Consider the following 25452-nt stretch of genomic DNA (forward strand, 5'->3'; position numbering starts at 1 on the left):
GGGACTCACTCAGCCACTTTCAGCTCCATGAACACGTCACTGCTGGGGCAGCACAAGGCTGAGGACACGCAGCAAAAGTCAGCAACTTTTCAAGTCCACCTGGCAGCAAGGAAAAGACCTGACACCACAACCCACTCAAACCCACTTCTTCTGTGTCATCTTCTGTGGCAGCTCCATTTACTGCCTTTCTTTCAGTCTACACTTTGACAAGATGAAGCCAGCATACCAAGGAGCAGACAAATCCATTTAACATAGAGGTAAGTGAACCTGCAAAAAAAAGGCTTTGTTTCCTACAGTCTTCATTCACTCCCTTGGGAAGGGGCATGGGCCTCTCCCAAAACTTCTCTGCTGGCCTCTAGAAGTCTCTAAGCAGCACTGCTAGTGGTTTGTAACAGCAAGAGCAACTGCAGCAGGAGTGAGTGCCCGCTTTTATCCAAACAGGGTGCCAGTATTCCAAGCCTCATGCCAATTCACTGCATTTCACACAGCACTTCAGCATTAATGCTCAGCTACCAACTGCCCACCAAGGGCAGCTTTGCCCACCAACAGATTCCAGCCAGCTACCTGTAGAATCACTCTGTCAGAGGTTCTGTAAACAGAATGATAAGAGGAAAAGAAAAGAAAAAAAAAATGTTTATCTTTCTTCATTTTTAACTAGGATGAGTAGAAGCTCTAGAGGGATGGAAAGCCCTAGTTTGCAGAAACTAGAATGGAAATACCTGCTCCATGAAAAGATTACACTGAGAATTAGCCATGAACTGAAGGGATTTTGCTTTGCCACTGTGGACTGTGTTGCCTCTTCTGTTACATCAATTCTTGCACAGCAAAAACTGGGGTCCATCTTTTACGAAAAGTGTACAAATATATATAGATATACACATATATTTAAGATAGAATAAAGAGAATCCAAAGGATTAAGCAGCAAAAAGACTGGCATGCTCTGCAAGTGCTTCTCCCCAGTTATGCGCTAGCTTTTTTCTTTTGTATCTTCTAATACTCCCTCCTGCAGTAGCTCTTCCTAATTAAAATTAATTAAGAACCTGTTTGTTCTTACTTGCACCCCGAATGCCAATGCTCAGAGATCTCAAAAGAGATCATGACACACCTGAAAGGATCTCCAAAGCATTTCTCAGCAGCAACATGGCATAGTGTCAAGAGGGGCCAGGCTGGCTAACTGGCAAAACAACAATTTTAAATGTACTTGGCCAGGCTAGGCCTGTAAAAACAAGATGCCTTGTTAGCCAGTGCAGTGGGCATTTATGTTCATAACAACTCCATCTTTTCCTGAGTTTCCTAAGAACAAATTACTTGCTTATGTTGATATCCAAGTCCTCTAAAGAACAAGAACACAGATGGACAACACCACCAAAGCTAAGATGCAAAGAGGCTTTGATTTGCTGTATACAGGCTCTCCAGCAAAGAAATTTTCCCTTTTTAAAACGTTTTTCAAGAATCATGCAAAACTCTTGACTTCTGTTAAATAGATGCTAGTGGAGACTACAAATTTTGGTCCTTCAACTACATTTCACCTCAATTACAGACTGGCTTTGCTGCAAGGTCATGCAGTCAAATGGTGCCAGTCTGGCATTCTGTGCAAATGCAGTGCTTCAATTTGCATGTTTGCAGACACTTGCCACCCAGCCCCAAGTCTGTGGTGGTGGGAATTGCACAGACAGTGGGACTGCCTGTGATTATTTACACAATAATAGAGCAAGTGTCGAACAGAAACTGCTCAGCCAACCTGCCTCAAACAGAACAATTCCTTTGGTGATGGGGGAGATGCAATTTAGGGTCTCTGACTCTGCAGAGCCAGCTCCAAGAAAAGCTTTGTGGTGAAACACTTTTGCGGGACAAATTTTCAACAGCTGGGTCTGTTGACCCCAGCTGCCCCTGTCCCAGCCTCGTTGCAATCTGTTTCTCAAGGCTGCAAGAGATGCTCTGGAGGACATTTCATCAAAGCTATCCCAAATTTTATTGCTGTGTGTGAATGCCAGATTGATGTTATATTGCAAAATATTTGTTGATACCACTGATATTATATATAACAGATTGCAAGTCCTCTGTCAATAATGTGCAAGACCTGAGAAGGTAAAAATTTCAAGGGTCCAGGACTGAATCTGAATTTAGGCAATCTATCTTTAGATGAAAAGCAATAAAACAGGCATCATTGCTGGCTTCACACAGCTCACTTTCAATTAATGCAGAATTTCCCCTGTAATACCCTGAGCTCAGCTACAATCAAAATTACTTATATCTCAGTTAACTTCTTCTACTTAATTACTTCAGCTAATCCAGTTCCAGAGTAAAGACAGGGAATATATGAGTATGCATGCACTTGCACATCCACATACATAGGGCCCAAATAAAGCAGCATGGAAACTGTCAGCACTACTGATTACAGAATGTCCTTGCTTTGTACAGGATGTATACATGAGGTAAAAAATACTGTCAAATATACCCAGTGGAAAAGTGACACTTTGAGTCAGACAGTTATTTAATACCTCCATTTAATGCTCTTATCTCCTTAACATACTTATTACACTACCACGTCCCAAGAACCACAAATAACAAAATTCTCTTCTTGCTCCCCAAATTTCTCTCCACTCCAAGAAGGTGACAAAAACTGACCTGTCAAAGCAAAGGACTACAGAGAGTGCCATGCAGAGGATTAAGTAAATAACAGAGCTAAGTCAGTCAGCTGTGTTCATTTCCTCTCTGTGGAGTGACCTGCTGGTCTCTCCATTTTTTATTTGCTTTTGCACTGTACTGCCCTTATGTAACTGTTCCCTCCAGCACATAAATTTCCAAGGTGAACAAAAGCTCAAATGATTACATTCGGCTTGGCCACAAAGATGATTTTTTTCCCAACTGACTTCTACTTACCAGATTCCATCATTTTAATCATATAAAAATATTAAGCCCATTGGAGTTGATTAATTTGGCTTCTAAATGCCCATGCTTTTCCCATTTCTGATGGGAACATAGTTTTTGATGATGTTAATAGCTACAAAGACTAAGACAGATTATGGCTGGAAAGGGAAAATGGTTTGGTGGTTGCTTTTCCTTCCTCTCTGCAGGCCTGGCTGGAGTTATTTTGGTTTGGGTACCTGGAGCTGCTTTTCATCTCCCCACACATTGCTTTGCCCACACCGATATCTTACAAAAAGCAATCCGCCTTTTCAAACAGTTCCTACATAAAAAAGACTGGAGATCCATTATCTGGGGCTATTTTCAGCCATATCTCTGAAGCAGCCTGACCTGCAGTCACACAGAGGCAAAAGCAGGCACAGCCATAATCCTTCCTCCCTTTGGCATGAGTGTACTCCTGATGTTCTCTTGGTCTGACCTCTCTGCAGCGGTGACAGCTATGGCTGGGGATAACTGTAGCTGACAAAAGCCAAGAGAAAAATGCACAAAACACCACCACATCCTCAGCGGCGTTCAGCATGTACTCCCAGCAAGGGAACGAGTTTTTGTAGAAGATAAATTCTAAGACTTTTTTCTTACATCGTGAAAGCGTGCTCATATGTGGATGCTAAAAATATAATTTGTTTATAGCACAGATAATAGAAATTTCAGCCTAGATTTCTGTAGCATGGACATAATTAACAAGTCGGGAAAAAATTATTCTCCCAGAAGTTTACTTTGAGACCTACTTTACTCCTTCTCAGAACATTAATTAAACCTTTATAATCATTGGAACTAAAACATGAAATGTCAAGCTCCAGACCTTCAAAATACTGGTAGCATTTTATCTCCAACATACAGCACATGACAATTGTCCATACTCCTTATGAACTCTCTCCAAACATGAACTAATAGAATTATTACCTGAATTATTATTATTAGTATTATTTTCTCTGAATTATCAGGGTCTGGACCCAGCCACCAGCAGACAGCAGGTAAACTGCCAGTTGGCAGTTCCTACTTTTTCAGCATCAAGTATGCTGTTGCACTGGCAAAGGTGCACTTCACCTAGCAAGTCTTTCATCAGAAAGTATTTTATCTCACTGGGGAGAGTTTTAAGTGACAATCAAAATATAATCATAAGTATTGAATATTTGACTTTTACTGAAAAGGCTGTTTCTAATGCTTGCCTCTTCTTTAAAGAAAAACACTTGTTTTTTGTGAAGATACACTTCCCTGGTGATTTCAGACCAGAGAAAGTATATCGAATAAAAGGCTGCTGTTTGCCCTGAACTTTGAAAGAAACTAATGCTAATTTCTTACCTTGTATGTAGCTTCTAGTATTTGCTACATTGTGGTATTTACTTACTTTATACCATTAACTGTTATGACCCCTCTGTCAGGTAGAGGCTTTTAGAAAAGGAAAGAGAAGAGAGATACAATATTTTGGGGAAAAAACCCCTTTAATCCATAATCCTGATGTGATTTTCTGGGAAGAATGGTCTTTCTGGGAAGAATCCTACAGGAGAAGCCCAGCTTCATATTAAAAAATACTCTTTGATCATAAAACATGCTTTAAGATCCAACAAAGCCCTAAGAGAAGTGATATTACATGGATTACTGGTATCCTAAACACTGAAAAGAAATGTATGTGGGAATACCCATTTTGTAAATAAGCTAAAGCAAAAAAGCCAAGAACAAATTCTCAGCTAATCTGTAATGTCTGATGAGTCTCAGACATTTAACTGCAAAATATATAATGCTATATATTTATACATATTTATATTAAAAAGTAAAACTTATTGGCAAATCATCCCACAGGAAGAACACAGTCCCTGGGGAGAGGCAGATCTCACAAGGAAAATAACATGACAAAGTCCAGAAAACAAGTTTAAATATAATCTTAGTGCCAAGCCACAGTGCAAAAGCAATGCATTAATTTTCTGTCAGTGCCAAGGTCATGTATAAACCTGGGACTGAAATGTGCAGGTAAGCCAGAATTGCACAGCAGTGGCTGCCCACCATGTGGAGCACTGCTGGTGCACAGGGGCAGGAAGGGCATGAGAAGGAGGATGCTCCAGCTCACTCTCCCATCCCTCTAACCAGATTCATATCTGCCTGAAATTTCATGCCAGAAGAGCTTTATAGACATGCTCAGAGAAGGAGAACAAGATAAAAAAGGACATAAAGAAGGGGACAGGTAGCTACAGATGTTTTAAGAGAAAGCCAGTAAGGTAGATAAAAAAACCCAAGAGGATAAAACCATTGTGCCAAAGAAAAGATGGGCTGTTCAAATGGAAAAAATGGACCAGCAGTGATGAGCACTAAATACCACAGGATGAAGGCAAATGCAGGCCAAAGTGCAACTGCTTTACCATTTTATTTTTAGTCACATTGTTAAAGAAAATGGGCTTTCAAAGCTGGTGGCTAGCATGTTCATCTGCCTTTAATCTTAATATACACCTGCTAGGATCTATAAGGACTACAACACCAGCATAAAGGAAACTTTTAATGTTGCTTTAAAATCTTTACTGAAGAAGAGTTCAAACTCCAATTTACAGGTCTTGAATCAAATTTTTCAAAGTTCAGAGCATGGTATTTTCAAATGTTCCTCATTAGAAGTGTTTTCAAGAGCACTTAGGGAAAAGGGTTCATTTTTTTCTCTTATCAGTAATGGCAAGGCTAGCAAGAATTAATGCATGCAAGTTGTGATGGATTCTCAAACCCAAAAGTATCTCTCTCCAGCTGGAAAACATTTACAAAATTTTACAAAATTCTTGTAAACTCAGTTTAGTGGCATTTATGAACCAGTCACTTCCAATTAATTCCCCATTCCCAACCACATCAGGTTTCACACAGAGTCTTCCTCTCCTGAAATAGCTGACTAAAATTTGAAGAAGGCAAGCAGGAAGCAAAGTTATTACTGAAGTAGAAGGAGCAGATGCTCCACCAAGCAGCCTGGCCTTCTGCTGGGCAGAGACCTAAATCCAACCCAGAGGCTCTGAGAAGAATCAGTGTGACTTCTGGAAAGGTACATTTTCTACAGAGCATTTCTTTGCTTCTGTTGAACCATGAAATATTCATGTCAATTCATTACATATCAATGCATTTGTATATTCCCCTGTTATCATGTGTCCAAATGAAAACAGTCTGTTGTGAATAATTTACTCCTGAATCATCAGCCAGCTTTCTTCTTCAAAGCCAGATCTTCATTATTCATCAAATCCCATCTATGGCTGACAACTGCTTAGAAAATGTTCTCTGCTAAACTTAAGAAAGGAACCGGTATATGTGTATTTGATGTGCTACAAAACTTGATATTTAGAAGAGATGTGCTAACAATAAAGTAAAAATACTTATAAAGACTATAAAACATGACAGTTTCAATTTAGTGGGCCGGATCCAGTGTGCAACAACAACTTGTTCCGCCTCCAGTAGGAGTCCCTGTGACCAGTCTTTCCAGGAGGTCTCCAAAACCCTGTGGTTTCCCAAACCTCATCCCATCACAAGAGCACAGAGCCTGATGCAGAGTGCCTCAACCCAAAGATTTACAGCAGAGAACTTATTTAATCCACAACCAAAGGCTATGTGAAACCATTGACTCAAGTGGTGACAATGCTAATTACTCCATGGCTGCATCAATAAGGATCAGTTTAAGTCACACAAAGTGTCAGGCTTGCTACAGCTCACTGGTATTCTCAGGGAAGGAGGCAAAATTGTGTTTGATGGTAGTTCCAAAAATGCATTTACACAACCATTTCCCTTTGCAGCGTGAAAGGGCATGGCTAAAATAATTCATTTTGATTTTGCTGTGGGGCTCTTTGGTAACAGACATTACAGTGTCTCAGATATGCGTATTCTTCCTCCATCCCCTGACTCTCTCTGCAGAGGGTGAAAGAAATACAAATATCCTTGCTGCCTGATGTTACTGTAAAATCCATTACTGGGAGAAAAACAGTTTCAAAACAGGAGTCACTAACTACATCATCACCTTGTGAAACACAACAGTGATTCTGAGTTAAGGATGCATTTTTTAATGAGTGTAGGTATTTCTCCCATTTGCTCACTAAAGTACTCAATGTACTCATTATAATGTGCTCCCTTGTAACCTTCTTATTCAAAGTAACCTTTTTTTCCATTTGCTGCTAATAGAACACAATCATTTTCAATCTCAAGATCCTGAGCAGAAAACTCCACTTCTCTGAGGTTAGGAAAAAACCTGAAGCCACACACCATTATTGTATTGGTCACTGCAGAGAACCATGAGTGGAAGGCCCAGGGAGGATCAGCTTCCACTGACTGCAAAGAAAAGTGAACCAAGAGAACGACTCCAACAACACCTTCTGTCTCTGTAGAATCTCAGATTATATGTACCTTCATCCTTGTCTTGGCTTAGCCACACAACTGGAATTCAATCATTTCTATGCACATGTATATTCCAGGTGTATGGATTGAGGCATTCCTAATTCAGACACTCTTGCTATTACAATACTATGAAATACAAGGAACCTTGCTAAACATTAACTATTAACATCAAAATTCTCAAATCAGCTCATGGCATGATTTGCAGTAGCTACTGCTAAGAAATGAGGTTTTGAAATTTACTAAAACATCACAGAGAGAAAAGATACCGAATTGAAACACATTTCCTGTTAGAAAACAACAGCAAATGTGAAGATGGGAATCTGTGCCTTTAGCTGTACATTCTTATGGACTATAATAATAAAAAGAGGAAGGCAATGTTCAGCACTGATAGAGCTATATATATGTCAATATATATATATATAGATATCTTTCAGGCAGATAAGGCCAGATTGCATAATGTGACAGGTAATAAGTAACATAAGAATAGGTGTTACGTATAATAAAAAGGAGTCTTTCCCCTCATTTGTTCTAAAATGTAATTTGTGAACTTTACTCTTTTTCAGTTCCTACTTTGCATATTTTAACTAACTTTAATGTTGAATTTAAAGAAAAGAAGACTAATTGAATTTGCAGTGCGTGGTATACAAATGGAATTATAAGATCATGTTTGATTTCAACATCCTCTGATTTTTCAAGCTTAATGTAAAGAGAGTTGTCAATATATATGTCATATATATATATGTCAATATATATGTTGTATCTTCTTTATATGAAGATATGAAAAAAACAAAAATTGCATTCACCACCCAGAATGTTTCTTTGTATCCAAAGATGGACCCCAATTTCAAGTCCATTAAAGGGTCAGTGGTGATGAATCAACTGGCTTGATTAAGATGCAGTGAATTCAGCAATAGGTAATATGCCTCAGTGCATGTGTAGCTACATCAGGTTTATGTACTTTGCAAAAGGAAGCTTACCTGCCCATTTTTTCCCAGTTCCATTTCAACTATTGCAACAGGAGTGTTTATCTGATCAATGTGCCTCAACTGTGACTTCAGGTCCACTCTCCAGTTCATGTTTTTCAGGACATTATCCCAGCGGCTCTGATTGATCAGGCTCTCGTGGATTTGAGTCCGGTGGTTCTTCCAAAATTTTGCAATGACTGCAGCCTGATCTGATGTGATGCCACCTTGTTTTTTGGTTTGGGCAGTGAGGAAAGCTTCCAGCTGATTCAAATCCATGTCTGCTGAAGCAATTGACTGTAGGAAAATAAAGGGAGTAAAAGGGAAAAGCTTGCTTAACTGAGGACTTAAAGGACACATCTTTAGGGTTTGATAAATACAGGATCTTAAAGGGGTTGCACAAACAAACCAGGTTATGCAAATAACCTGACACCTTTCATTAAAACTCAGTTTGCAAGTGTCTACTGCTTATTCCAGATTCCTTCCCCACAGCAGCTGGAGGGGAGTGGGTTGGCTCCAGCAATGAGCCGGGAGCACCTCTGGGAATTCAGCACTGGTATGGGATAGCAAGGAGGCTTCTCCCTGTCTCCTGGCCCTTTCCCCACTGTGCCACAAGCATTCCAAAAGGACAATGCTACAAACACTGTGTAAGGTCTGGCACTGCACTGCTGCTCTGCTGGGCCAGGACACAGGAAGGCTGGGAGAAAAAAGGTGTGCTCGTGGGCTGGAACAAGTGAAGGGACAGCCCAGCTCATTGCAACACCCACAGTTTCATCTGCCACCTCCACACCACAAACAAGGAAGCAAAACTGGTAAGTGCTGCAGCAGCAAAGCAGGGCCTGTAGCAGCAAGAGCATGAGCCTTTCAAGGGAGAGTCAAAATGCAAAATGCAACTGCATTTTTTTGTCTGTATTATTCTATCCATAAGGCCCAAAAACCCTTAACAATGCACCTGCAGCTTATTTTATAGCATTGGTGGACTTTGTCGGGCTTTATTTGTATTTTGCAACAGAGTGGAAGCAGTCATTTATTCCTCGGCCCTGTGTAGCAACAGAAATTATTATTATTATTATTATTATTATTATTATTATTATTATTATTATTATTATTATTCCTAAAAACCCTTTTTTATATAGCTATCCAATTTTCCATCTATTTTTTTTCAAAACTGATAAACCCAAAACTGATAAAGCCTTGTATTTGTATTGCCTCAGTGGCAATAGCTGCTACTATATATGGTCACAAAGGGAGGATGGGAGGTAGAAAAAGGAAGCTGTGGTTAAATTTCCCCATCGTCATTTCAAGCAGATGCTTTTGCTTCATTTTCACACAAAATGGATGCAACTTCTCCAAAATGAACACAACACCTCCAAGCACATGCTGACATGGATCACAGCAAGGTGAAGTGTAGCCAGTTCTTGGGATTTGTCTCAATTTAATCTTCCTTGACTTGGTACTGCTACAGCTGCATTCCAGGCACTGGGGAAACCACAGCCTCATTCCTTTAGCCAGGGGTGTGACATCATGTGGCTTTGGGCTGGACACACACACTGTGCACCTCACACTGCCTGTCTGCAAACTGGGCAGTGCTGATCTAAAAATGGAGGTGTTTGTAGTGTTTTTTTACAAGGGATGAGCTGCCTTGCCTTGCTTTCACAATAGATCAGCTGCCATCTGTTATGTGATTGAGAAAAGAAATGGCAATCAACACTAGGAGTAAACCCTTGGCTGTATTAAGGCTCCAGCTTAATAGGAGCATCTGTGATTTTATTATAAAATCCGAGCTGCCTAGTGCTTTATTCTGGCTTTTCTATAGGGCATTTGACATATTGGTACATACTGCTTGCTTTATAGCAGAAATATGTAACTTAAGAGGTAATTATCCTGTACTAACTCATTATGCTGGAAGTGAAAACAGCACTTCTTTTCACTTCCAGAAGAACAGCTATTCAGACTTACAGTCCTTTCCTACAGCCACATCTTACACTGTCTAGTAACAGCAGTGGGGACTATTTTCTGCTTCAGTATTTTTCACATCACTACATCTGTGTCGGTGTGCTGTGTGACACCGCTACCGCTCGTGCACTCCTCCTGTGTTGGTTGATGTGAATGGGGGGAGGAGGGCAGGTGAATCAACAAGCACAGACCCCAGCACCTTAAGCAAGCCCTGTCAAGATCAAGTTCAGATGCAAACTTTCTTCCCAGTTCAGCTGTGCAGAAAATTGCCGTCTGTTTTATTCCTGTGCAGAAACCAAGAACACGAACTGTGTTCTCTGCACTGAGTGAAGCAAAGGTGTCATGGCAAAACAGCTCATCTGTGTTAAATGTGAACCTAATGCAGGTTCATGGCGATACCAGGCACCGCTTTTCTAGGCTTGATTTCATAACCTTCAAGCATTTCACATCTGCAATCCTCCGGAATTTTTTTTAACCTCACCCTCTTCACAACAACCCTTTTTGCAATATGCAGCAAGATTTCTGGCAGTGCCCTTCTAAGCTGATAAAAAACTGCAGACACAAAGTTCCTTACTGTGCTTGACACGTGATATAAACCTGACTTTGAAGTGTATCCAGACAAGGAAGCTTAAGACCAAACTTGAAATTTTAAGCATAAGGAACACAAAACAATATTACTAGAGCATATACAGGACAGTTCAGTCTGCCTATTTGGTAAAGATCATCAAGAGACTGACAATTAATTAAGGTGTGGTGTGAGCTACATTTAAAAACTCTGCACCTTTATGTATTATAAGCACCCTGATATAGTTTGCTACCAAAAGAGTGCCACATAAAACCAGAGGAAGAAAACCATGTATGATAATTAGCCATCATTTATACCCCCCTCATATACATGTGTACATGTACACACAATAGAGATAGTTTGATACTCTACACATAAAAGAAACTTACTGCACACAGCCAAGAACCCAAAAGGTAGCAATGATACTGTATTTTGGTGGAGTATTTATCAGATAATGCATACCTTAAATAACACAGCCTTGCAATCCATCACTCAGACTAGAATCTCTCCCTTCTTGGAAATATGACTACTGCTCAAAAATTCCTTAAAAAAATTAACTGGAAGTGGGTACAAACAATCCATGAATTATATTTTGGTACAGCTGCATGAAGACTTTAATTAATGGAGATATATTTTCTTTGAAATTCCTAAACAAATCCCACTGGCTCTAACGGTTTTCAAGTCACATAAGAACAGTAACTCATTTTAGTATTCTTTTTCATCTTGGAAACATTTCACTGTGGACAAAAATTGAAAGACTATTTAAAGTCTTTGCTGATCTTTTTGGTCTCTTGTTCCATGAACGTTTACACAACCTACTCTTTAAACAAATGTAGTTCTACTCCATTGCTTATATGAAGGGCCTCAGTTCAGAATTTTTTTAAGCTTGGGAAATGTTTTATTTTAACTTGGAAAAAATTATATTTCAAATCATATTCTGCATAGCATTACAAACAGTTCTTTCTATTACTTTTACCAGTGCTCATTTATTACATAGAATATCCAATTATAGTGGATACATCTGATTGATATTTCTAAGGATTGATTTAAGTTAGAACACAAGTGGTTCTTCTGAGCTTATAACTAGAGATGGATGAAATATATCTGATTATAACTCTCCCTCTCATGCTATTAAACTCCAGGAGCTTCAGAGGAGCATTTATCAGCCCCAGGACAATGACCAGCTGTTGTTCAACTCCAGCTGCCATGGTGAGGATTGTTTCACTGCTGGAATAAACAACACATGCACAGTTTAGCATCCTAACTGGAAAATTCTCAGAACTTAAAGGTATTGAAACATGTTTTATCCATCTGCTGCTACAGCTGAATCACTGTCAGCATTGGTTCTAAGACTGAAACATCTTATTAATGCCAATTACTTGGCCCAGACAGACCTTAAAGTGCAGAATAATTGCCATATCTTCAGTCACTGTACTGTTAGTGACACATCATTATGTTATAGAGACTTTATACTCTGAGGTAATTTCAGTTTTTGCTGGTAATCACAAGTAATATACCATTTCAACATAAAAATCTTCAACTAACAAAAACCAGAGAAGTTCTCTTAAGAATGTATAGAATCACAGCTGTTCTATGACAGTGCCAAATGTAAATTAACTTTACTGTGACTATTCACTTAAATGTCTAAGTAAGAAAAGAAATGTCTATTTCAAAACTAGAGTCTGTAAGACAACACCACTAGATATTAAAAATTTCCTGACATTATGTATTTTGTGATTTGATAAAACACTTTTTCTTTTCCCTCCAAGAAAGCACAGCTTCTGGACAGTATGTCATTACATGCACACAAATCCTGACCTTGGTGACTGGCAATACCTTCCTTTCTAGAGGCTGGGCAGATGCTTTTGAACAGCAAGAAACAGTTTTAGTCATACTGAATTCTCCTTGTGTTCTCCTTCAACACATACCCACTGTGTCTTCAAATACAATTCAGCCAATAAAAATAAGACTTCAAATACCATTTCCTTAATGAAACAATATTTGGTAATCTGGAGAGTTTTGTATTAGCCTAATTAGATCCATCAGACATGTGCCCTGGTACACAGAACAGGAAAACAGACTTAAATTCATTATCTCTTCTGAGAAATAAAGCCTGACAAGCATGCAGTACTAGTGAGAAACAACAACTGGTAAAACCCACTGGGAAAAAAAGAACACATTTCATTTTCAGAAGAAAAACATTACTTGTCAAACATCACAGAAGAGCTCTAAGAGCTGGACATAGCAGCACGTGGAGGCATTTCCTCCAGCTGACCCCTAGAACTGCAGGCTGCTGCCAGCCTGTAGCACAAAGAAACCCCAAGCTCAAGGAAACAAACAATTCAGTGCTGTGGACCGTGCTTCTGAACTTGCCTCCTCAGGCTTTTGGTAGGTGGGATAAAATGTTATTCCTGCATCACAGCCCCTCTCATTCATGTGCTTTTAGAAACAGAACCCTGCAAGCCATTTCTCAGACCCCAGGAATGCATGCAGGGAGACGTGGAAGCAGCTGCAGACAGGAGGAACATGCCAAGGAACCTTGCTCAGCTGAACATCTTCACCACACAAAGCCCATTCTGGGTAACACCAGTGTGCATCTCTTTCACTTATCAGCCTGAGAAAAAACATTTCCTGGATTTGGGGGCAAACAGCAGCTGCCTGCAGGGGAAGAGAAGCAGCACAGAAGAGCACTCGAGTGCTGTTGACACTGTGCTATCTGTCACAGTCAGCTCAGCACGTTCCTCTGCAAAGAGCAGCTTCTGACAGGAGGAATCCAACATCTTCCCAACCCTGTGGTTTCTGGGTCTTCCTTTGCACGTACGAGCCTGACTCTCCCAAGGGCTGGTGAGATATCCAGCCCTGTAATAAATGAGCTGTTCCCACAGATGGTCCCTGGATATAAGTCAGAAGACTTTCCCACGTTTCTGGAGATAGTGGAGGTTTTCAACTAGTTGGTAGGCTGTGCCTCACAAACACTGTTTGTTACAGTCCAAAAGCTCTCCTGAGAATCAGAATTAAGATAAAATTAGATACAAAGGCCTGCAGCCTGTCTGCACTTGGAAATGGTGATCCATCTTTTGGGGAAAAAAACCCCAAAATAAAGGTTTCTACACCCCCCACAAATTTCTAAGTCAGAAATCAAAGTGAGCTTAATACATTTAGTAATTCTACCACAAAGTAGAAAAATTTTAACTCATCCTCAAGTCTTCATTGAATGTATGGGAGATCACAAGAATTCTTTTACTCACATTCACCATGCCCCAATATTACTTTTATTTGCCTCTTATGGAGCTATAGTGAAAGCTAAAAGTGAAATAAAACAGTTTGCTAAGAGAAAAGAACCACTGAACCTGTGAACCATTGAGAGGTTAATAAATACATTTATTTAAACCCTGTGCCTTACTTTTTTTCTAGTATGTAACAGGTCTTCTGCAACAACTATTATTTTATTCCAACCTTTTGGTTCCTTGTCAAGGAGGCACTCACCAGGTCAACAGAGGTTCAGCAGACTTGCAAATATTTTTGAATTTGACTTCTGATTTTCATCAAGCTTTCTTCTTGGATGGGAAAACTCGCAACTCAGACCAACACAAAAATTATGGAACTGCTACTGCAGATGAGAAAAACGTGTGTGTGGATGATGAAGTTTCAGGCAAAATTACATCCTTCCTGTGTTCCTGATCTTATTAAGCTTGATTCCACACAGACTTGTCAACTGTGCACATGGAAAGAAAAAATTCTTCTCAATGGATCACTTCCATGCTTCTTCACTGACTCCTCCATCTTCACCCCCACAATTCCCAGGCTCTCACCAAGCAGAAATCCTCTAAACACCAACTTTTTTGCTTGCATACAAGCTCACCAAATAATGTTCTCTGTTAAAATTACTCTTTTTTGCTCAATCACAAGGGAGGGAATACTCAGCTATTTTTGACATAGTTTACAACTGAACACAAAAGAGACCATAGCATTAGTTTTTAAAAGCATGTGAAGCGACCACAACATTTTTTCTCCAGCCTGCCCCTGCCAGGAGTCTGTGCAGCTGCGAGAAATGCCCTGTTTGAACTCACAACACCATAAAACACCACTTCCTAAATTTATTTGCAGAAGGTGTCATTTTACTGTGGTGTGAAGATGCATGTGATGACAAAAGAGGATGAAAGACTGATGAAAACAGGCAGCCACCAGAGGAGCCGCAACCTGAGCTGTGCTCCTGCAGTCACATAGCACTTCCTGGAAACCTCAAGTGGCTCCCCCACTCCAGAAAATGTCTTTAGCTGAAGGAAAACTGAGAGTCATCAGGATTACTCAGGCTGGACCTACTCTGTCTAGGCCTTGCAGCACTTATAAAACAGGAACAAGCAATAATAACAAAAACAACAAGCCCACCCACGGATAACACCACTCATAGGTAGATATCCAAACGATGTCTGCAGACTCCGATTATGAGTAGATACTAAAAGCTTGGATTTTAAGCAATAAACATAAAAAAAAGCACCAGCCCTTCCTTCCTTCCTAAGTTTTCAAAACACTTGTATTATTTAAAATAGAAAGAGGAAGAGTTACACAAGAAAAAAAGGCAAAGGAAAGTGCTTCTCAGAGAGTACAGATGGGCTGGACGGGCTGGAGGGAGATAAAACATGGAACAAACCAGAAGTTCTATTAATAGCAGATAAACTTGCAACAACAAAGGTGATACAGCAGGATTAAAAATATAAACATACTGAAATTAAGAATACAAATATAAATTGTCCAACCTGACCTGTACTCTACTAAATTACAGCAAACAAGAAAAAAATCCCAAACTTCATCAGCAGTTTTCCCCCCACTCAAGTTCAATTTTTTGCTGTGGTTTAGAAAGCATTTTGCCACTTGGGGTGGAGGGAAAGAAATGTCACTTTTCCAGTAGTTCTTAAACATGCAACCATATTACAGGAAAGTTTGAGAGCTTCAACCTCTTTCAAAATGAATGTGCACACACATGTGCTCCCTGAACTCTGCTTCAGCAGAAGGGAGCTGTTTTTTGGGAGAATATACAGATCTTTAGAGGTTACATTATTTAGTCTAAAATGGTTTCTTCTTCAGTCCTGAAAGAGCTGGATTCAGAAGCAAGAACCCTCATCAGATGAAAGCCATTTAATGGACTATTGCCAAAGACAGAGAGGTAAATAAAAGGCAGAAGAAATCCAGATAGGACAGAAAATACCAGACGGTAAATAAATTTAAAAAAAATATTCAAAGGAGGGAGTAAAAGCAGGAAAAGAGAGACAGACACCGTGACAGTCCTGGAACTGGTGACATGACCTGTCATTCCCTTAGGAGACCACGTGCTCAGCCTTTTCTTCTTCCCCTCTGCTCTTTTACAATAAAAGAGATCTGTGTTTATCAGGTTTCTACAATCATTCTGGGAAAATTACTTGCTGCTGCGGACTACTGCTTCATGTCTAATTCCATTTCACTTAGGAGAGTTAAAAATAGAAGTTGGAGCACTTCATTTTGAAGACACGGAAAAAAAAAGTTGTAGCCCTACCCTGAGTGCAGTAATGGTGCAGACATTAGCAGAGCTTGTCGGAGCTTTGCAAGCAGTGATCCTGTCAGTGAAATCAGCACGAACTTGCTTTTTATGAACCAAGCACAGAAACAGACTTAGTATCATGAATTAAATTTCCACTTTTACTCAGAGTGCCTTGATTGTTTGCGTCTTAAAAGTTAATGGTTACCTAATCTGTCCCTTGGCTTGCATTTGGGCATAAAGCAGAGATGTTCTACCAGTGAAAAACATGAGCCACATGAGTCACATCCCTCCACTGCTCCCTTTTAGTGACAAATTCTGACTCCAATCTCTGGTTTCCTTATTTCCCAGCATTATTATGCATTACCTGTTATTGCCACTCTAAGCAGCAGCTGGAGCTCCATTTCCTACCGGGAAGAAGAAAGATTTCTGCACTCCCAGCCCAGGCTGGGAACACATTCCTGCCTTAGCCATAACCCTGCAGACCCTGTGTTTCAGAGCAGCAAAGAGATCAGCCAGGAAAGGAGGGAAGCTTACAGACTACACTGCTTTACAGGAAGCAAGCAGCAGCTCTGCCAGCTGGTCCTTCACCACCTATTTTGACAACTCATGTTACATGCTGACAGAGCTGACAGGTGAGAGGGAAGCTTCCATTCTCAGGATCCCAGCCACCAGGGCTTCCTTTCAGCACAGGGAAAATGCTTTTCCCTCCTGTCAGCTCAGTGAAACATAAAACATGTTCTCCAAACCAGCAGCAGCCACAGTGGCTGCGAACACCCAAGCCTTTATGAGGAGAAAGGAGCAGCAGGTCAAACTCCTCAGCACAGGAATCCCAACTGTAAATCCTCCTCTCCATCCCTGTTGCTGGAAAACATCACCCGATCAGAAGCAAAGGCCAAAGCAGGGAGCTTGGAAGAAACCACCTCTCACTTTCCTATAAAGACCTAGTTGCCATTTCCTATACCAAAAATAATCTCTGCACTAAAAATAATTAACATTTTGGGAAGAGGAAAAGCTAAAGACGTGATGAAACAGCTAAGACATCAACCAAAGCCCTCTCCAATAGAATCCCATTAAACATTATTGACTGCTTTGAGTACCCCAGAGAGGGTGGTTCTCTGTCTCTATCAGGTTGGGCTGCTGGAGTCATCCATCAGCAGAGCTGGCCAAGCCATCAGGTTTTCCCAAGCTGGTAAGAACCCCTCCCCAGCCCTGTGCCTGCCCAGCCCTGTGCTTTGCTGCACACTCTGCACACACTGTGGCTGGCAGAGCTTGCAGGGACACCACCAGTGGAAACTGCTTGGTGCTGAAAATCTGCTTTTAGATTTCACATTTTTAGGCCTCAACTGCTAGAAACTTCAGCAATCAATTGCTCCAAGACACTGCAACCCTTGGCATCAAAAAGAATTCGATCAATTTTTCCTGTGGCTTTTGTCTTTTAGTCAAATTGGGGGCTACTCCTATTCAGTTAACTCCCTGCCATTTGTCCACATGAACTGGACAACTTCATTAGAGCTTTCTGTTCATTATGAGACTTTTCACAGATTTCTGACATGTCATAAAATGAACAAACCCACTTTCCTTGCCAAGCAAATGTAAATCATAAATGTACCATTTTTTCTTTAACAGAAAAAGGGAGTTACAAGCATTCTTCTCACCTCAAAAATGTTAAAATATTGGGCTAAATGAACAAATAAAAAAGGAATCACAACGAATCCAAATACACAAAATATTTCTGCCATGTGTGACTGTGTAAAACTAAAAGGTACTTATACAAACAGCTTGTCAGAAGAGAATAAAAACTACTCTTGAACCAGAAATGGCAAAAAGAGTCTCTGTGCTGAGAGAACAGCACATCTGATGTGACAGTCTGAAGAGAGACAACAAAGCCATGTGTAAATGTCAGACAAGGAGGAAAAATGTCTGTTGATTACTTGCCTTTCACACAGATACTACTTCAGTGTCTGCATGTATCTTCAAAACATATTTCATAATCCTGGCATCACAGTTCAGAGAGACTGCAAAGAAAGGAAAGGAAAAACTACCCACCAAGCTGAGGTAGAAATCTTTGGCAAAGATCCCGAAACATCTCAACCAGAAAAAAATTCTAACCTTATTTGGAAAAAAACCCACAGATTTTGCTCAAACTATATTTGTATTGCCACTTTTTACTGTCAGGGAAGAGAGAGAGAGGAAAAAACGTGCTTTCAGAAATGTATTAACATATGCACAATGACATGACAAAATGACAAAAATATTTTTTAAATAGTTAGAAAAATACTTAAGGCTATAAACTGTTTGGACAAGTTGGCTGTTATGTCACATTTTCTCTGAATAATATATTTTATGTCTTGTTTTCACGAGATTGTTACAGTCTGTTTTTACTTAGATGAAATCACATATAAACCAGCATTGTAAATAGGAAAATATAGAATATGCCAAAGAATTAGAGGAATAAAAAAATGCATTCCAAGATCACTGTCACCTTTAAAAATTCAACTTGAGTCCTCAAGCACAGCAGATAAACAGATACTGAGCTCCACTGGGAACTGAGAATGAGGAGGGAGTCCCAGGCTTGCTGTACAATTCTAAAACGAACAACTTTATAAAAGATAGAATACTCTGAATTAGATCTTGGCTATCAACCCGAACCAGGTGCTCATGCACTGTAAACAAAGAAAAAGGCAAGTCCAACTTACATTGTTCAAACAGTCCAATTTTTAAATAGTTGGGTAGCTAAAATAAGTAAAGGAAGATTTGGTTTCCTTGTTTATGACTGGTAAATACAATGGTAAAAAAATATGGGAAATTACAGTGCTTAAGCTTCAGGTATTGAGAATACAAAACAAAAATGCCTTTCCCTCAAAACAAACAAACAAACTGCCAAAACAAAACAAACCCAGCAAAACCAACCACACAAAACAAACCAACCAACCAAAGCCCACAAACCAACCAAGCCAGTTTGGTTTTCCCAATAATGAACCCTTAACCCTTCACAATGGAGGCCATTAATGTTCTATTCATTCTTACTTACCCCATAAATTAATCCTTTCCTTGAAATTCATAGTGTAAAAGCATACATTTATAATGATAATTATAAAATTAAAAACTAGGTATTTTAGGCCCTGCCTTTAAATAAAGTGACTCAATTCACCTTGTTATTAAATAAGTCATACCCCAGGGATGATCTTGGAGCCCTCCCAGGAAGCTGCAGCTAATCCTGACTGCCCAGGGAGGCTCCTGGGGAAACACAAAGGGGCCACTCAGTAGCTCGAGCTGTCAGATGTCCTTACCTGACAAATTCTGTCCCATTGAGTTTTAGGACTAAAACATCAAGGAAAATGGAGTTCATGTAACATTTGCAGTGCCTGGTATTTTGTGCCACAAAGCTTTTCTTATTTTTTTTAATTAAATAAACTATTGAAAAAACAAATGTCATCCAAATGTTGAAGAAGTTAGGCTCCATCAAATTTGGTCACCAGACTGGAAGAAATCCAGAGTACAAGCTTCAAACTGCAATAATTCTAGCCATACAAGCAGATTCTAGCCTTATCACACAAAATTTTTAGTCTTGTCTGCATTTTTTTTTCTAAAAAGTTGTTGGATATACTGCACCCAGTTGCTACACACTAGTACAGTCAAAAATCTAAATTACATCATGCCAAGATTGTAGCTAAGTGTTAAAAGGAATTAAAAATTTCAGATGTTCAGCTTGTAAAAAGGTTGAGTTGTGTCATCCAAATTTCCTTCTCAAACACTAGCTGTGAACTTCACCCAAGTGCATACCACAGCTCCTGCATCTTTGACAGAGTGCTATTCAATGTGTTAACCACTCTCTCTGAAGGAAGGAAGAAAGCAAGCAAGCAAGCAAGAACGGTCTATTTTCTGCTCAGCTGTGTGGCAGCCTCACATCAGACCAGTGAGGTTGAAATGAATATTTTTACTTCCTTGACACCATCAGCTGGCTCCTAGAGCAAGCAAGAATCTTCCTTCACACCAGTTGTAAGAGACGACATTTTTAGAGTATCATTTAATAAAGAACAAAACTTCAGCACTGAGCCTTTCCTTTTAGTCTTTCTTTATGCATCAAATTGAAGATGAGACAGCTCAAGTTCTCCCCTTTCCAGAGTCCCACATTTAAAAGAGGAAAGACAACTCAAAGTAGTCCAGAAAATCACCAATGCTGTGAGATGATGGCATTGAGCTTCATTACCCTCTTCATCATTTCCCACACACTTTGAGGAGTAGGGAATGGAGCCTTGGTAGTACTGAAATAAAGGCATGAAACTACAAGTGAAGCCCAAGGGAGTCCTTCTCCCTTTTCAAATATATTCCATACAGCATGTGTTTGATGAATACTAATTAAGCATAGTAAAAACATTCAATTTGGAATAATGATCTTCAAAGGCAAGATCTGACTCCCTGTTCTTCAATCAGAGCGTACTCTTGTTCAGGTCAAGAGAAACACTGTGGGGAACAGATTGGAATAATGAATTTCAGCATAACCAATATATTTCCTTTCTGTGCATGGGAGTGTCTGTGTGCACACACCCCTCTATATACACAGAATATGCTGCTTGCAGACGCACACACATGTGTGTAACTTACGAAATCACACCTGTAGGGTTTGGTTTGTTGTTGTGTTTTTGTTTTTGAGAAATGGTGTCATTAATGATGAAAATGCTACGTACTTGCAGAAGTCCTACAAATGCAACAAACGAAACCACATATTTGGATGGGAAAGTGGGAACCAACAGAACATGAAGCGCTGCCACCACCAGGGAATCCAACTTCCTCAGCAGCATGCTGTTCTGGAAGTCCATTACCTAGCAATTAGCAAATTTAAGATCCAGTCGGGCATTCTAAAACTCAGAGGTAGAGCAGAGGCATTAGACACGAGAAGAGCCAGTACTGACCTGCCTGCTCTAGAAACACACAGGTAGCACCTACCTCCCAACTGGGGCAAAGCAACCAGATCTCAGCCTGCAGAGATGTAATCAACACTGTAATTAGCGGGGAGAGGGAGGGGGAGGGAGAGAGAGAGAGAGGGAGAGAGATTTGCTTCTTGTTTGGGCAATACAGAGCCTACCACACCTGTTATAGATCAGTGACGCAGATCTGACAACGTTTCTTTAATCTACCACTTTTCCGTAGCTAACCTTAAAAAAAAAAAAAAAGCACTAAAAAGCACTGCAAAAGGTCAGGTAAACCATTAAACTTCAGGTGAGCTGAGGTGGCACAGTCACAGAATATCAGCACTTCACAGTCCCAGATGAAACGAGCCTTTCTGTCTCAGTCAGTTACAGAAAATACCACTCATTAAATGAACAATGCAATAACGGTGGGACGGTGGGAGCCCTTCTGTTTCTGTCTGCCTGGAGGATTTGCAGATGTAGTTGAGGTTTGTAATGTACAGGCTCCTTGTTCACAGCCTGTTGTTTAAAATAATGCTCGTGGTGCAGAACACCATCACCTCCAAATCCCAGAGCCACCAGCAATAACACCACCTCCTACACATCTCCTCAGGAATCACAGTACCAGTGAAAACAACACTGCAAATGTGAGAGGCTCTAACAACACAAATCCCAACTTTTGCAACTTGAGAAATCACAAAAAAGTGATGAAAAAAATCCCTAATGATGCAGGCACGCTGTTCTTTCTAGCTGACATACCTAAGCAACAAATTGCTGCGGCAGGCAGTGGAGCACTGATCTTATCACTTCTGGCAATGGTCTTCAACCCTGTCACATTCTGCACCCAGCCTTCCTCTCCACTTCATTGTTTTCAAGTATTTTCCCCCTCCACTTTATGTGACCTGCCAGCTGTGCCAGTTCCCTTGTGAAGTGACCACACGTACACCAACCTAAAAGCCAAAATAACTCACATTAAAAGCAGTAAGAGTGCTTTGGGATAGTGCCCATGCACACTTTCATCACTGCAATTCAGCAGGTGCTAATTCCAGTAAACATTACATTTTCTACCCTCCTAAGACAATGCTGAAAAGGGGGGAAAAAGAAGTAATAACTGTGGGATTAGAGTTTATACAAGAAAATGTATGCTGCAACACCAGATACCGGTGAGCTGCCAATTGAGCTGTGCTCAGATTAGTGAGCTACATAATAGTGGTGTTTAGATAAATTAAAAAAAAAAGGCTTATGATTTTAATCTAGTTGTTCCAGGCAAACATTAACTCAGATAATAATAATAATAATAATTTTCTCATGTATGTCCTATTATAACACTATAGACATTCCCTCGCTCACAAAATTCTGTGCAAAGTTATTAATATATTTTCACCTAGCCCAACAACAAATAGAATTATCCATTACAAGCCCAGTCATTCACTGGAGTGAAAAGTATAACACTACATGGGACACATTTTTGGGTAGGAAATAGGGGGACAAGTACTTGTTTTCCTTTTCCCTGAATCAAGAAGAATGAGTTTGCTTAAAATATTTTCTTTTTAGTTAGTAGATGGAGGCACAACTGCAAATCTAGGTGGCAGAAAGCAAGCAGTCTCCCCTGTTAGCTCTTCCAAAATTATTTTATCTCAGACTGAAGCTGCTCTCTTTCTCAGCCTTCCAGAAGTCTGGACAACTCCAAAGTGCTCTGGAGTTCATGACCCAGCCCACACATTTGAGGAATCACAAGGTATCTGAGGAGAGGGAAGAACAGCAACTCTTTTCCCTTATTAAAAAATGCAAGAAGTCATTTTTTCCCACCAGCTAGCAGAAATTGTTAGCAGACGTTTCTGTTAGCAGAAATCCTTGCTGAAGAAGCAAAGGCCTTTATCCTCCACAGCTGAGGGAACCTTCCAAGGGTTTTTCTGCTCTGACTTTTCCCATGAGGGCAGGTTCCTGTTATGAAGATCAAGTTGTCTCTTCCTTGTCAAACAGGGGTAAAAGTGCTTTGGAAACCCCTCTTGAGGTCACAACAGCAACTTCATAGAGAAAGGGCTGCAGTCCCTGGCAGGAGGGTGACAATCTTTAGGGACAACACATTTATATGCTGGATATCAAGCTCTTATTATTATTTATATAACATTATTTATAAATAAATTTAACAATATATAATATTATATATTATATTATTATATAATATATAATATTATATAATTTTAAGATATTTTTATATAGTCTATATACCATTCACATATCAGGATATTTATTACAGATGGTAACTTCTTCAGTATTTGTCAAAAAAAAACCCTAACAAAAAAACCAAACAAAACAACTTATAAATCAAATACAATAAAACATTTCTACTCCTCATGCTGAAATTTTTATTATTGTTTAGCCTATGTAAAGTTTGTTCCAAAGCAGAAGAGTGAAGCAGGATACTTTAAACCCAGCAGCAAGGGATCCCGTTCAATAAATGCAAGAGGTTACTGCCACCAAAAGGAAAACAGTGGGATTACTCCACATGGAAAGGAACTATGGCCGGTGGACTAATACTGTAAATTAAACTTATGTAAGAAGCAGACAAATGTAGTGTTTTAATCAGGATGAAATAACGTTTGAAAAACCCAAAAATGCTGGGGGTGAGAATTCACAAAAGCTGGTCTCCGGTTTCTCAGTGCTTTGCAGCCTTAAGGGACAGGAGGCTGGGAAAGGTGAAGGCAGAGGGCAAAAAACAATTAACAGAACAACATTGAAATCATATGGTTCTCCAGAGCCAGCCTTCCTAGGGCTTTGTCCTGCCTTCCAGGATTCTCCACACAAGAAATCAGATTTTTTTTCAAAAAAGTAAATTTAATAAAGAAACATGATTTCACTACAAAATAAATGTGGCATTTTAGAAAGAGGTCAGTTGATTCATGCATATTCAGCAGATGGATGGGCAGCAAAGGTGGAAGAAATAGATCATAATGACATTTTTTATAAACATAAAGCCAGCACTACTCTCTGTATAATCCAGGGGGAGAAGATTTTAATCTTTTATTGCTACAGTAAATAATGATAGACTTTTTATTCATCCCCATGCTTTGCAGAGGTGGAATGCAGAAAGGTACTGGGAAGTCCTTGAGCTTGTTTAAGCTCAGATCCAGTGAAAGCAAGAGATTGATTTATGGTCAGATCCATGTTTACTGCTTAGAAGACACCAATTACTACACCACTTAAATCACAGGGGCAATGAATCTCTCTGCTTCTAGACTTTGTCATCCTGCTGTTTGCTCCCCTTCCTCCACCACCCAGAGGAAGAAGGAAAAAACAAAACCACAAAAAGGTAACAAAGACATATTTTTCCCCCAGCTTTTGTAATTTTAATCATAGAGATTCTTCACAATCAAGTACCAAAACCGGAATAAATAAGCTCAGAAATTCACATGGCAATTGACAAGGAAGGGAAAAGGCAGATCTTGCAGTAAGTTTTGCTTCTTCAGTAAGGTGCTGAGGAGACACCAGCACCCCAGAGGTGCATCCAAAGACCAAGATGTCATAAGCACAGAGGATCACTTTTGAAGTTTGCTGCTATCAGCAAATACAGTGCGACACAAAAACCCTCCAGGTTCCAAGTCAGGGAGATACTAAAAGAGGAAGATAAGTTTAAGCTTCCCTACTTCCAAAGCACAGTCCCAATATCAACCTTTCCCCCTAAAACTGGCAAGAATGAAGGAAAGGGGGCCCTCAGAGTGACCAGAAGGCCAAGGGGCTCTTTTAGGATGCTCTAGAGCACAGGTCCTGTAAGGATCCATAGATCTTAGCTGTCACTTCCTTTAAGTTACCCACTAGGAAAAAAACCCACAGAACCCTGAAGGAAGCAGTTTTTAGGATTCAGCTTCCACTGCAGGCTTCTCGAGGCAGCACCTGAATCTGATCATTAAATAAACGACAGAACCTTCATAAAGGTAGAAAGCAAGTGACATCATCTTCATCAAATTCCAAACCTCTCAATTCTGCTTAAAACTACCGACCACGTTTATAAATCTGGCCAATCCCAGCGTGCATTTACCCACAAGGTGGCAGTGGCGATGCACGGATTTAGCACCTGGAGGCTCCCTGAGCCGCACGCAGCTCTCGGGAACTGCACAACGCTGTTCGCTTTGAACGGAGACCGAAAGGCTCCATTACGGGAAAAATTAACTTCTCCCTGCACCAAAAGCAAAATCTGCTGACTAAGTAAACTGGCTTGCCTCATAAATGGTGGTGCTTTTCTTTTCCTTACAAGAAAACCGCAGTTCTTCT

At 40.0% G+C, this 25452-nt stretch overlaps 1 protein-coding gene across 2 annotated transcripts in view; it reads right to left on the reverse strand.

Moving 5' to 3' along the window:
• COMMD1 (copper metabolism domain containing 1) overlaps positions 1 to 25452 on the reverse strand; it is a 62267-nt gene that overhangs the window by 34940 nt on the left and 1875 nt on the right. The window contains exons 1-2 of one of the 2 annotated variants that reach the window (XM_038131624.1): positions 16635 to 16820; positions 8250 to 8531 (exon numbers count right to left, since the gene is read on the reverse strand). In XM_038131624.1, coding sequence (XP_037987552.1) covers positions 8250 to 8513 — 264 coding nt within the window. In that variant the 5' untranslated portion in view covers positions 8514 to 8531; positions 16635 to 16820. Of the gene's footprint in view, positions 1 to 8249; positions 8532 to 16634; positions 16821 to 25452 lie in introns of those variants that run through there. The other variant, XM_038131623.1, reaches the window with a different exon arrangement.

Source organism: Motacilla alba, chromosome 3 (genome assembly GCF_015832195.1).
Source record: "Motacilla alba alba isolate MOTALB_02 chromosome 3, Motacilla_alba_V1.0_pri, whole genome shotgun sequence".
Taxonomy (NCBI): Eukaryota; Metazoa; Chordata; class Aves; order Passeriformes; family Motacillidae; genus Motacilla; species Motacilla alba.